Source organism: Henckelia pumila, chromosome 3, assembly GCF_033568475.1.
Source record: "Henckelia pumila isolate YLH828 chromosome 3, ASM3356847v2, whole genome shotgun sequence".
Taxonomy (NCBI): Eukaryota; Viridiplantae; Streptophyta; class Magnoliopsida; order Lamiales; family Gesneriaceae; genus Henckelia; species Henckelia pumila.
The window spans coordinates 48,945,449-48,959,148 of record NC_133122.1 but is presented as its reverse complement, the minus strand read 5'-3'; the positions used below and the strand labels follow the sequence as shown (position 1 = coordinate 48,959,148).

Genomic DNA, 13,700 nt, shown 5'->3' with positions numbered 1-13,700 from the left:
ATCTATATGCATTAAATAAGCTAACACATCTTGAACACACCATTCAAACATCATGCAAGGCAATAATAAGAAATACATCACATAAACACACTTAGACAAATAAGTATGTGATTTTAGGAAAACTCGAAAATCACCACGTTCTCGAGTTGTTCTACCTGGCGAGGATAATGTCGAATCATACCTTTTGATCGTAGCTTCAAACCTCTGAAATTCTTGCAACTCTTTGAACAACAACAATTCTATCAACTCTGCTCAAAATTCTATTCAACGTGTAGGTTTCTCAAGTCTTGATTCGATTTCAAACAACCCGAGTTCGCCGACTCGAAATCGATGTCTTGCAATTCAAATCTGAAATGCATTGATATATCATTCAATATCAGCTTCCAACATCATTTCAATCTTATTTAGGCTTAAACAATCTAACAACTTGATCACGTAACCGGAATTCAAACCGATGGCGTAACGGTTCGATTTCAGTGATTCCAAATACATTAACATCATTAAGTCAATTATATAAACCCATCTTCATCACCAAATCAGCAGCATATTCACGGATATAACAGCCCCAAAAATTCAGATTTTCTGAAAAATCTTTCAAAAATCGAAAACATATTCAAACGACGATCTTTTCTCGATCCGTCTTAGATATGCTATCGTCGTATATACTAGAACATGTATATATAATCAAATTTTAATTCTAACAATATCTTAAAATTCAAACATGGTAGAACTTCATAAAACTTACGTCAAAACGTAGCACTCAAAGCCGTTATCGCAAATATACGATCAATCAAAAATTTTACCGGGCGGATCAATTTTTATCGGAGCTTGAAATATCAGAAATGGCTTGAAAGCCTTTTTTCCTCCCTTCTCGGTTCTTGTCTGATTCCTTTCTGATTCCCACGTGAAATGCTAGGACATATGTGAATTTTGGATATATATTGGCCTATTTACAGTTTAGTCCCTGAACTTTGGCCTAATTGCAATTCAGTCCCCGAACAAGCGATTTAATTCAATTTCAATCCTAAATAATTTAAGAATAATAGAATTTAATTCTAAACTCTAAATAATCTCAAATTAAATATTTTCGAATTAAAATTAAATCATTTCGGACCTTATTGCATTCTAGTTCTTGAATTTTTTAATATTTGCAAATGGGTCCTTGCTCGGTTTCATCCTCAAATTAAATCCTTGATATTTATAATCTTGGAATTTACATCTTACATTCCATAAGTATCAGTTCTTTGAATTTAAGAATTCCGGATATTAAAATCTTAAAATCCGAAAAATCCTCAAATTAAATATTTTTGACACGAAATTGAAATCTCTAATTTCCATAAATTCTTAAATTCATATTTTCTCTTATTCGAAATTTAAATCTTAAATCCCGTCATGAATAACTTAATATTTTCGGGCCTTACATCTGCGTTCAAGACGGCGGCCTAAGAAAGAAAAAGAATAAGTAAATGAGAACATAAAAAGAGGAACATGAAATAATGGAGAAATAAAAGTTACCTCAGCAGAGGCAGTGTTAGAGCGCTGCATCAGTTCAGCCCATCCAAGGCTCTTCACATAATCGGCGTCAGCCTGGGAGATCATATCTCGGAGGACTGATCCGGCCGTTGGATTAGGGCCGACCCCCACGATGTGCAGAGCATCGTGGTACATTTCAAAGAAATTGGTCCTGCATCGGACCACGAGAGTCTGAGGTTTATCCGCCCTGAACTGGCGGAGGGGCACCACCTCAGGAATAGAGGACTTCCCAGAGTCCAGCTCTACCACTTCAGGGCGAGGGCTGGATGTGGCCCGCATTTTTGAGCCCTTAGAGTGAGGGGCAGAAGGCTCGGACTTACTAGCAGCTCGGGGTGAAGGGGCTTTAGGCTTGGCGGAGCTCCCTTCAGTCCTGCTCCCAGGGGGGCAGCCGTTCTCTTCTTCTCCAGCATTATTTTCATGGCAGCGTCCATGACTCTTTTTTCTATATATATAAGAAAGAAGAGAGGTTAGTTCAGGAAATAGTGATAGTAATATAGCTAACATGTTGGAGCAAGGGCAGGGGAAGGGCCATACCTAGATTTCCTCGGACCGAGACATCGGCCGAGCTGAGCCCATGGTGGCAGAGCAAATCTTCTGTCAGAAGGGCAGAAGTATCAAAGCACCTTCCCCCTATAGCCCTTTGGGCTCCAGTAAACAATTCTCCTTGACGGAAGCCCGGGGCGAGAACAGGTAAGAGGGGGAAAGCACCCTCCAAGTTGAGCATATATCCCAATCGTCGGAGGGATGAACAAAAAAGAAAGAGTTTTTCCAATTTTTGTTAGAGCTGGGAGAGCCCTTAAAAAACTTGCAATTAGGTCGGCAAGAAAAGTAGAAGGGGCCCTCCTCAGAACGTTTGGGAAGTAAAAAATTACAAATAGTAAAACAATTTACGTCATAGCCTAAAGTCCTAAAGAGGACAACGAAACTACACAGAGTGCAAAAGGAATTAGGAGTGAAATGCCCTAAATGAAGCTCATAGTAACGGCTGAGCTGTTGAAAAAGAAGGGGGAGAGGAAACCTAAGACCGGCCTCCAGCTGATCTAAATAGAAGGTATAATACCCCTTTGGAGGATGGTCAGCTCGGGCCTCAGGGTCAGGAATGATGAACTCATAATTCTCCGGGGCGTGAGAGAGAGCTCTTATCCTGTCCTCATCCGAAGCATCTAGCTCGGATGGGTATTGCTCAAACCATGGCACCACGGGGATTTCGGGGTCATTGCCCAGGTCATATTCCTGAGCAGAGGTTGAAGCATGAGCAGGGTCCTGGCCTGAAGGCTCTCCTGCGGGAGTAAGAGCGAGGGAATCAAATCGATCCACCTCACGGAATACTTCGTCAGAGCTTCCAGAATGAGCTCGGGAAGAAGTAGCCATGAAAGGAAATACTTACTTAGGAAGCTCGAAAACTTGGGAGAAAGGGAAGAAGGCGGAAAAGCTTGGAAGAGGGGAATTCAAGAGAGAATTTACAGAAGTAAGAAGTGAAGAAAGTGAAATGAAATTTTGACAGCAAGGGGCTATTTATAGAAAGATCGGGTTAAATCGAGCCGTTGAATTTGGACAGGTGTACGGCTAAGATTCGTTGGAATTCAAAAAGTTACCGTTAATGATTGTCAGAATGACAGGAGGGCTCAGCAGGCACCTCAGGTCGGCATTCTCTTAGGGTCATCTCATAATCAAAAACGAATTTCGAGTCTTTGACCTCAATTCGACTTTCATGGGAGGGACTTGTGATACCCGGAGGAGGAAACCACCTCAGCTCATGGATGACCCTAATATAAAATGAACATCCCTAATCAACCAGAACTGGTTCAGGAGCTCATTTCGTGAGCTCAACCAAGCTCCTCCACCATCACCTCCAGTTCGGGTCGGGAGCTCAGCTCGGGAGCTCGGGAGCTCAGCCAAGCTCCTCCACCATCACCTCCAGCTCGGGTCGGGAGCTCAGCCAAGCTCCTCCACCATCACCTCCAGCTCGGGTCGGGAGCTCAGCCAAGCTCCCCCACCGTCACCTCCAGCTCGAGTCGGGAGCTCTGGAGTTCATCTCAGCCCCGATGTCAGTAGGGAGTTAGCTTAGTAGAGGGATTGGCCAACCTTGATGAGCTAGCTAAGATGTTAGGATCAGTGTTCAGGTTGAGTTCAGGGGTTCAGCAATAACTCACTCATCCCTTTTTCATATGACCCCAGGGAGAGCAGCAGTATAGCGTCCTCATGATGACAGTTCAGTTCAACTCAGATTAAGTGTATTGTTATTTCCTTTGTCAGACAAGATTCGGGCGAGATCTCAGCCTAAATATTCGAGATTGTGATCTCGGGATTCGCGGATTCTTGATAAGGAAGGTAGGCGCTAAATCCGGAGCTCTCTCCTATAAATACCAGGTTCACTTTCATTATTTGGATCCTAATTTTTCACTCGTGTGCACACATCACTCTCTATATTTCGCTATCCTAGCATCTGACTTGAGCGTCGGAAGGGATACGCCGGAACACCTTCCGGCCCCCCCTTAACATTCTTGATTAGTGGTTTCAGGTCAGCAGCAGTTCGTCTTTTGTTGGAGGAGTTTCATCAGCTCATCCCAGGAGATCACGTTATTGAAATAGATCATGTATTATTCGTGTAGAAAATTTTGCCATTTTGGATGTATCGTTCATTCTTTGTACCAATTGTATTTTACGTATCAATATATACTTTTGCTGGTTGTATGGTTCAAAGATCATTTCACGTTTTTAAATGGTTACAAACCATCTATATAATCAATTTTAAATCAGGTTCAAGATTTCGATGATGATTTCTAATGTCTTCAATTTGTATGTTTTATTTTAAGAAATTGAAATCAAGATCTTACTCTTATGCACCAATGCTTGATTCATACTCGCAATATTTTTGTTTGGAAAACATTTATACACATTATGTATCTATCTATGTCGATTGTCGAGAGATGCAGTGATGTATATCCATTTCTGTGTGTTTTGGAAGAGTTAAGGTCGAGTGATGTGTGAGTGTATGTGAATGAAATTCAATTATGCAGGGAATAGATATATGTGTAGCGGTGTAGGCATCGAATAAAAAAAACTATAACTATAATTTAAATTTAACATAGGATTGGATTGTCGGAGCATTTGCTTTGTGTATTTTCGTACGAGATTCATATTACATGGACATTCCCGGTGTATTATAAATTTGGTTAGCACAACTGGGCATGGTCCCACACAATTTCGGGGAAACTGGCCATCCATATCTCGCCACGTGTATGGAAAACATTGGTTAACTATACACACAAAGGTGATATTATCAAATTCCATACTATGCTGAATGCTCTATACTTGGCTTCGCTCAGTCTCACACCGCCTAGAACTTGCTGGACTCCTCTTTCCCTCTTCTTATCTAAGTTCGCGACTTCAATTCGTAACTGCAAATCTTCACCGGGAAATTTGAGAGCTGATTATTGACCTTAATCTGTATATGATGGCCGCCACGACGTCGTTCTCCGCTGCTGAAGTTTGTGTTCGGCCGTCGGGATATGCGGCTAACACCGCCTTGTTTTCTCGGCAGCCATTGTGCGTCAGCTTCCTAGCGAAACCTGGAGGGGCGAAGAAGATTAATTCGTTGAATTTGAAGAGTAATAGTGCTGCTTTCACTCGCAATTTTGATAAATTTAGGAGAAAGTCGCGGTCTTTTGTCGTGCGGTGTCAGGCATCTTCTGGAAGAGTGAGTTGATTGTGAATTCCTTTGTTTTTTGTTGGAATTTGGTCGATGTTGTTAGCTTTTTTATTATGGTGGTTTGTATTTTCAATGCAGCAGATCACGCAGACGGAATTTACAGAAATGGCATGGCAAGCGATTGTGTCGTCGCCGGAAGTGGCGAAGGAGAACAAACATCAGATTGTGGAGACGGAGCATTTGATGAAGGCACTTTTGGAGCAGAAGAATGGCCTTGCTCGCCGGATATTCTCCAAGGCTGGTGTTGATAATACGCGGCTTCTTGAAGCTACGGACAAGTACATTCAGCGCCAGCCTAAGGTAATTTGATACAGTTCATTGTTTTGTTTGGGAATTGGATCGCTCGCATCTGTTTGTTCAATCATGGTTGTTCTAATTAGGAATTCGGAAGCAAATTGTCGGTCATTCATTGACATGTTGATCTTATACTTTTTTTAAGACTTGGGTGAATGCAAGCGTAATTTGTTATGAAAGCTGCTCACTTTATGCGTGTTGCCCGAGCATACTGTTTTCACCTCCAATATAGCTAACTTTAATTTGCGAACTTACACTAGTGAAAATTTATTTTCTGCCTATGGTCTATGTGATGTCAGGTTCTTGGAGAGACTTCCGGATCCATGTTGGGAAGGGATCTGGAAGGGCTTATACAGCGAGCCAGAGAGCACATGAAAGAGTATGGTGATTCATTTGTCTCAGTGGAGCATTTAGTTCTTGGTTTCTGCAAAGATAACAGGTTTGGGAATCAATTATTTAAGGATTTTAAGCTCTCCCAGAAAGCTCTGAAAGATGCGATTCAGGCCATAAGGGGACGTCAGACAGTTATTGATCAAGGTAATATTTGTTTGAAGTTTTTATAAAACTTTCTTTAAGGTTAGAAAAATACTCTCGAAGCGACATAACATACTCAAACTAGCGGGATATTTTCTACATCCCAAGATTGTTTGTGCTTGATCTTAATCGAATCTATATTTTTTGAATAAGAACTAATTAAATTAATAAGCGTGCGTATATATACATATGGATCATGATGTAAGTTGTTTCTTTTCTAAACTTTGCATCAAAATGGTATTGTGTATATTATTTCTGTACAGATCCTGAAGGGAAATATGAGGCACTGGAAAAATATGGAAAAGATTTAACTGCCATGGCAAAAGCAGGAAAGCTGGACCCTGTAATAGGAAGAGATGATGAAATACGTAGATGCATTCAGATTCTTTCGAGGAGAACAAAAAACAATCCTGTGCTTATTGGTGAACCGGGTGTTGGGAAGACTGCAATCTCTGAAGGGTAAGCACTGTGGTATTTTCAAGTGTGTGTTTCATCATCCGGATTAACATAATTGTGTTCTTAGATTCTGATTTTCTTAATTATCCAACTGAACCACTGACTTAACATTTAATTCGAGCGCTGACAAAACTGTCACATGTTGCCAAGCCAGTAGTATAGTGAATAGTTGCAGTATGTAGTTTGAATAATATGAGCCAAATCTGAGAATAGTACACTAGGTTTTGTTTATTCGTGGTAGGATAAGAATTATCAAATGAGCTTCTATTGGTTCCTTTCCGATTTCCATCTTCAACAAGACTTTCCATTTTGAATTTGTGTTCAATATCATGTTTATAATGAGATTATTGCTGACAGGCTTGCGCAGAGAATTGTACAGGGTGATGTCCCTCAGGCTTTAATGAATCGCAGGGTGAGTAATGGTTGAAATGTACATAACAATATATAGATATAGCAATCTCTCTTATTTGTTGAATGTGATTTCAATTTCTGATGCAGCTAATATCTCTCGACATGGGAGCTCTTATTGCTGGTGCAAAGTACAGAGGAGAATTTGAAGATAGACTGAAAGCCGTGCTAAAGGAAGTAACTGATTCAGATGGCCAGATAGTCCTTTTTATTGATGAAATTCACACAGTAGTTGGCGCAGGTAGTTTTTGTCAATGATTAAAAGGACCCATACGGTTTCTTGTTTTCGAACTAATAACTTTCTGCAATGTCTTGCTTGCCCCTCGATCATATTCCTAGGCATGATCTCTTGTTCCCTGTTTTCCTACAGAGTGACATTTTGTGTCGTGTGTGTTTATTTGCATGAATATGCTACCAATTTTGTACCATCATTCAGGTGCGACAAATGGTGCAATGGATGCTGGCAACCTCCTAAAACCCATGCTCGGCCGTGGAGAGCTCCGATGCATTGGAGCAACCACTTTAGATGAGTATCGAAAATATATTGAGAAAGATCCGGCCCTAGAGCGTCGATTCCAGCAAGTTTATGTTGATCAACCCACAGTTGAAGACACAATCTCTATTCTCCGTGGGTTACGTGAAAGATATGAACTGCACCATGGGGTCCGAATTTCAGATAGTGCACTTGTTGAAGCTGCAATTTTATCAGATCGTTATATCAGTGGGCGTTTCCTACCTGACAAAGGTAAGAAATTTGTTACTCTAGTCAATCGCCAGGACATATTTTCAGTGGGATACACAAAGTTTTGCTCACCTTTTGGAACTCTCTGACTTGTCAAAGTAGTGCCCGTGCATTTAAAATTTATTCTGAAAGTGATGTTTTAATATTATAAACTACAAATTTCTGCAAAAAGTTCCACATGCCAAGTGTTTCCCCTTACTGCAAAATATTTGACTTGAAATACTGCATGAGAAGTCACTGTTCGTCACTTGTTTCAATTGCACAGCTATTGACCTGGTTGATGAGGCAGCTGCCAAATTAAAAATGGAGATCACTTCAAAGCCAACAGCTCTTGATGAAATTAACCGTTCTGTTCTTAAACTTGAAATGGAAAGGTTATCTTTAACAAATGACACAGACAGGGCATCCAAGGATAGGTTAAACCGCCTTGAGGCTGAGTTGTTTCTCTTGAAACAGAGGCAAGCTGAACTTAATGAGCAGTGGGAACATGAAAAAACTGTCATGACACGACTTCAGTCTATTAAGGAAGAGGTATGTGCTTAATATTTGGCACAATTTTTAGGGGAGATTGTTTGAAATATATCTCGTTTCAACGTGTAAAGTTTGAATCTGTGTCTGCACTTATTATAGTCAATTGGATTGGAATGGCCTTGTGTATCAATCTTTTGTTATCATAAGTTTCGGAGGAATTCAAAGATAATCGATAATCAGACTATAGCTAAGTAAACTTTGTTTGGCAGATTGACAGAGTAAATCTGGAGATCCAACAGGCTGAGCGAGAGTATGATCTCAATCGTGCAGCTGAATTGAAGTATGGTAGCCTAAACTCTCTGCAACGTCAGCTTGAAACTGCGGAAAAGGAGCTAGATGATTATATGAGGTCAGGGAAGTCCATGCTTAGAGAAGAAGTCACAGGAGACGATATTGCGCAGATTGTTAGTAAATGGACTGGAATTCCTGTTTCCAAACTACAACAATCAGACAGAGAGAAGCTGTTGTATTTGGAGGAAGAGCTACATAAACGCGTTGTTGGTCAAGATCCTGCTGTTAAATCGGTGGCAGAAGCTATACAGAGATCAAGGGCAGGCCTTTCAGATCCTCACCGGCCAATTGCTAGCTTTATGTTCATGGGTCCAACGGGAGTTGGGAAGACAGAGCTTGCAAAGGCTCTTGCCTCCTACATGTTCAACACTGAAGAAGCGCTTGTAAGAATTGATATGAGTGAGTACATGGAAAAGCATGCAGTTTCACGTTTAATAGGAGCTCCTCCAGGATATGTTGGATATGAAGAGGGTGGCCAGTTGACAGAGACTATTCGCCGTCGGCCGTACGCGGTTATTTTGTTTGATGAGATTGAAAAGGCACATTCAGATGTGTTTAACGTGTTTCTGCAAATCCTGGATGATGGTAGAGTTACTGATTCGCAGGGACGGACTGTGAGCTTCACCAACACGGTGATAATTATGACATCAAATGTGGGCTCTCAGTATATTCTTAACACAGATGACGGTGACTTGCCTAAGGAGATTGCTTATGAAACTATAAAGCAAAGGGTAATGGAGGCTGCAAGATCAATTTTCCGCCCGGAGTTCATGAATCGAGTGGACGAATACATTGTATTCCAGCCGCTTGATCGCAACCAGATTGGCAGTATCGTTAGATTACAGGTGAGTAATTCTTTATTGATTTACCAAACACTGAGACATCTCGTCTTTTCACATCATAGACAGCTATATAGCAAGGTGATCTACGAACATGATAATTTTGTCTTTTGTTGTATGTTTAAAAAATGAGGGATTTAAGTTATTGAATCCCCTATTGGAAACCCTTTGATCTATTTTACATGTTTTGTCTTGTTGAACGGGATTGTTCATAGGAAATGTTTTGTTTAGATGGAATCTGGTCTAATTCTTTGATGTGGCTTGGCAGTTGGAACGAGTACAAAAGAGGGTAGCAGATAGAAAGATAAAAATTCAGGTGAGCGATGCTGCAGTTGAACTCTTAGGAAGTCTTGGATACGATCCAAACTATGGAGCAAGGCCAGTGAAACGGGTTATCCAACAATATGTCGAAAACGAGCTTGCCAAGGGTATCTTGAGGTCAGATTTTAAAGAAGAGGACTCTATTCTTGTCGATACTGAAGTCACGGCTTTTGGCAATGGTCAGCTGCCTCAGCAAAAACTTGTTTTTAAAAGGTTGGAATCAGGTTCCGATGCATCTTCCCAAAATCGCGAGGCTTTCTCAAAGACTGCGTGAGGTCATACTTGTATAGAATCACCTTTAACATATGCCTTACCTTCACTCATTTTGAGGTGTAACTTTTTACAGATGCATATAAATTTTATAGGATTTATTTAACTAAATAACCCTTGTTTGACCATGATTTGGAAATATAACCTTCTCAATTTTTTTCTTTGTTCTGTTTTTGCATTTCCTTTGTATTTGAAGGTCATTTTGCAAATTTTTTTTGAAGGAAGGTCATAAATCAAAAAATTTCGTTGACCAAGGTCATTTTTCAAACTCTCTCATAAATTATACAACCTTCGTGCGGCAATGCGTAAACTCACATCATATCTACCAAATCTGATAGAACGTGTTCTCTGTGTGTGTTTCTCTGTTTCCCCCAGGACAGTGGGGGCGAAAATAAACAGAATGGGTGCTACAAACGAAAATATTCAAAATTACCGCATATAATGGACATTGGACAAACCCCTGCACATGCACCAAATTATCACTTATCTGGTGGTTCATCTGTATCAATGAAGGGCAAGAATTTGCATATTCCAAGCACATGTCCGTTAAAGCAAACATAATACTCAATAGAATCTTCATATGCGCCGTGGCGGTATCGATGCTCTCTGCTTGCTACATGCTCCATAAATTGGCCTTACAATATGGGCATACCTTTCAGTGCAGTGGATCTCTCTTGCTTTTCAGCAGTTTTCTGACCTTCGATATCGCAGTGGATTTAAGCATATCCGCTTCTGCCCGCAAAACTTGAATCATTATTGAGCTCGAAATTTGCTGTGAGACGGATTTTTAGCTAAAGCATGAGCCCATGATATATTGAATTTGGAGCTGCATATATCCAACATCAAAGTTCAATGGGAATCAATTTTTTGGTGCTGTTAACTTGGATTCTTTTAATCCTTAATCTTTGTATTGGTGTGGAATTTCCTGTGTTGCATTCTGTGTTGGGGTGCACGTCAAAAATTGGTGGCCTACTTGAAGCAAAAATAGGGTAATGATTTGAACACGGGACCTTCGAAATTGAGTTCAATTAAGGGAGCCATAATTGTATAATGATGAATAAATTAAATGAGAAGTTGAGACGCCAAGATAATTTGGATCATATTTTGATAACTTTTATTTTGTTTTCCACTGTGCTTGTATGAATTTGTTATTGCAACAGATTCAAGGCAGAAAGGGCCAAAGGGGGATTATAGCTTTGGATTTAAATTTTAAATTAAATTTTATACATTATGAACAACGCAGGGTTCTATGGTGTAGTGGTTAGCACTCTGGACTTTGAATCCAGCGACCTGGGTTCGACTCCCGGTAGGACCTCCTTTTTTGTTTTTTATTTCTAATTTTTTTATTTCTAATTTTAAATTAAATTCCTATCTAAGTCTATTATCATTAATATGAAAAATAATGTATAACAAATAAATTTCATGTTGCATAAATTAAATTAATTTGAAAATTCCATCCAGGCACTTCAAAAGTTTGATTTTATTTTTACATAAAAAATTTTGTGAGATAATCGCACGAATTAGTTAAGGAGACGTATCTTCTATATGGGTTAATCATTAAAAAATATATATTAATATCAAAAATATTACTTTTTATTGTAAATTTATGCAAGATTAATCTGATAAAACAATTCACAAGAGACATACTTCTATTTTAAAAATATATGTTAATTCACTTGTAAATATATATATATATATATATATATGTTAATTCGATTTGATTTCTGTTTTTGGAATAAAAATTCGATTAAAGCAAACAAACTGAAATTTTTTTTAAACAAAAAAAAACAAAATATAATATTATTAAATTTTGTAATAAAGTTTATTTATTAATTAAGACATAAATATCACATATTTTGATAAAAATTTTATCAGCTAATAGAAAATAATGTTTTTAACAGTTTTAATTGAATACTCGGGTACCTAAAGCATAACCCACTCACTCTAGTATTTTCATTATTTTATTCTGTTAGTTTTATGAGAAAATTTTCCAAAAAAATATAAAAATAAAAATAAAATTGATGGAATTTACAAAAATAAGCATGTGAGTCAGTTACTCAGCGGAGGAAACGATCTCTCAAAACTCAAGTTAGGGCACATTTTTTTTTCTTCTTTTTTCGAAAACAAAAAGAAAATGTACCATACATCAAACCCGAAGGCCATACATTTCCCAATTACTCAGCCCACTAAAATTCTTAACACCCCAAACTTACTCCTAAACAAGCTGTACATATACACCAGTGTTTTGAAGGCCCAAAAAAGAAAAATCAGCAAACTTTCTTATGGCCCATAAGCTCATAGACTTCCCACCAAAGACCAACACCTCTCGCACAGTTCGGCCCAATCAAACTGGGGCTACAAGCAGCCAAGACCCAATTCCCGGCCTTAATCTCATCCCTCAACTCTTCCCTCTCCCAAGAACAATACCCATCAAAAAACCTGAAATCCTGAGCTTCACCCAATTCCCTATCCTCACACCCAACGCTTTCTCTAGTCCCATAACACAGCCCTTCCACCACCTCATCGAAAACACCGCTCTTCTTCGGCCCATTAACCAAGAACAGGCCTTCCTCATATGGGCCACCAAAGAACAAAGGCCCATCTAACAGCGGACCCGGTACGTTTATAGCCCTCGAGTCCATCTCCTTGATGGACATGAACGATGGCCTGTTGAGTATGAGGCCGGTTAGGCCCGTTGGCCCAGAAGAGAGCAGTAAGATGACAGTTCTTCTGTAGATGTGGCTTGTATCCAGCTTCTCTGTGGCTATCACTAAGCAGCCCTTTTCCGCTTCATAAATCGGGTGCGCCCATTTGGTTTCTTGGATTGGAAGAAGATGATCCGCCATCTTGGGCGGCGAGATTCGTTCGGTGGCGACTAATCTTGCTCTGAATGCACGCCAATCGGAGTTAAGAAGATGCCCGTCTTGTTCTTGAAGTGATCGGGAACCTGTTAACAATTCGAAGCTTTATTAGATGAGATGTGTGCTGAGAATTTAGTCAAACACTTTGAGGGCAGTGGAAGAATTTGCATTTAAGATTTATCCATCAATATTCAATCACTCACCTTTTTAAGCTGATTTAAACAAAACAAAAAAAAGACGATTGCCCTTAAATCAAGAAAAGAAAACTTACATGATACGGAAAGTCTTTTGAAAGCCCATTGAATGGGTATACTCTTGGTGTGGTTGATTGGAGGAAGAACATCAAAGGTTTTTGTGAAGGAGTTTGAGGGGAGAAAGCAAGCTTCCATTGTGAAATCGTTGTGTAATAATAATGATAATGATAATTTTTAAATCTACGAAGGACAAACACATTGGTGTGTATTTATAGAGCCACACCAATGGGGCTAGTGGGTGTGGGTTGACCCGGATACAACGCGGTTTGTTACCGCTTCACACTTCCAGAGGTCAATTTTTGCACTCGACTAATTTCACCCATTTTTATTACGTATCACACTTTTGTCAATTTCCATCAAATCAATCGTAAGTCGTGGCATTGACAATTTTATAATTGTCATCTTTTTATATATACATAATTTTCGATAAATATAGTTTGTGTGTGCGCGCGACGAGAAGTTAGTATGTATATTTATTTTTAATTAAAATTGAAAGTTCATATAGAAAAGAATATAGAAAATGACACAAAACGTTAGTTTTTTAATATCTAAGAAGTATGAAATTTAGTATTTAATTTTACTATTAAGTATTAACTATGAGTATTTAGTTTTCTTTTGATTTAGGCTGGTGTTTTTTAAATGTTGTTTGCAAGG

At 39.2% G+C, this 13,700-nt stretch overlaps 2 protein-coding genes and 1 non-coding gene across 4 annotated transcripts; 2 read left to right on the top strand and 1 right to left on the bottom strand.

Annotated features, from left to right (window-relative positions):
- The first annotated feature begins 4,852 nt into the window (after positions 1–4,852).
- LOC140886567 (chaperone protein ClpB3, chloroplastic-like) lies at positions 4,853–10,089 on the top strand. 2 transcript variants are annotated; one of them, XM_073293208.1, is made up of 10 exons: positions 4,853–5,233; positions 5,327–5,545; positions 5,839–6,076; positions 6,337–6,532; positions 6,887–6,941; positions 7,028–7,178; positions 7,374–7,682; positions 7,945–8,210; positions 8,420–9,346; positions 9,609–10,089. In XM_073293208.1, exons 1-10 carry the CDS (start codon positions 4,988–4,990, stop codon positions 9,933–9,935), a joined length of 2,934 nt encoding a protein of 977 aa, XP_073149309.1. In that variant the 5' UTR covers positions 4,853–4,987; the 3' UTR covers positions 9,936–10,089. The 2 variants fall into 2 exon arrangements, with proteins under 2 accessions (XP_073149309.1, XP_073149308.1); XM_073293207.1 differs by having other exon boundaries at positions 5,324–5,545.
- Positions 10,090–11,174: 1,085 nt separating this feature from the next.
- Positions 11,175–11,246, top strand: TRNAQ-UUG (transfer RNA glutamine (anticodon UUG)). The gene has a single exon. It is a non-coding gene; the product is annotated as a tRNA-Gln (tRNA).
- Positions 11,247–12,006: 760 nt separating this feature from the next.
- On the bottom strand, positions 12,007–13,212 carry LOC140892339 (uncharacterized). The gene is made up of 2 exons (XM_073301191.1): positions 13,064–13,212; positions 12,007–12,878 (listed from the first exon to the last, which is right to left on the bottom strand). Exons 1-2 carry the CDS (start codon positions 13,179–13,181, stop codon positions 12,199–12,201), a joined length of 798 nt encoding a protein of 265 aa, XP_073157292.1. The 5' UTR covers positions 13,182–13,212; the 3' UTR covers positions 12,007–12,198.
- Between the last annotated feature and the right edge of the window lie 488 nt (positions 13,213–13,700).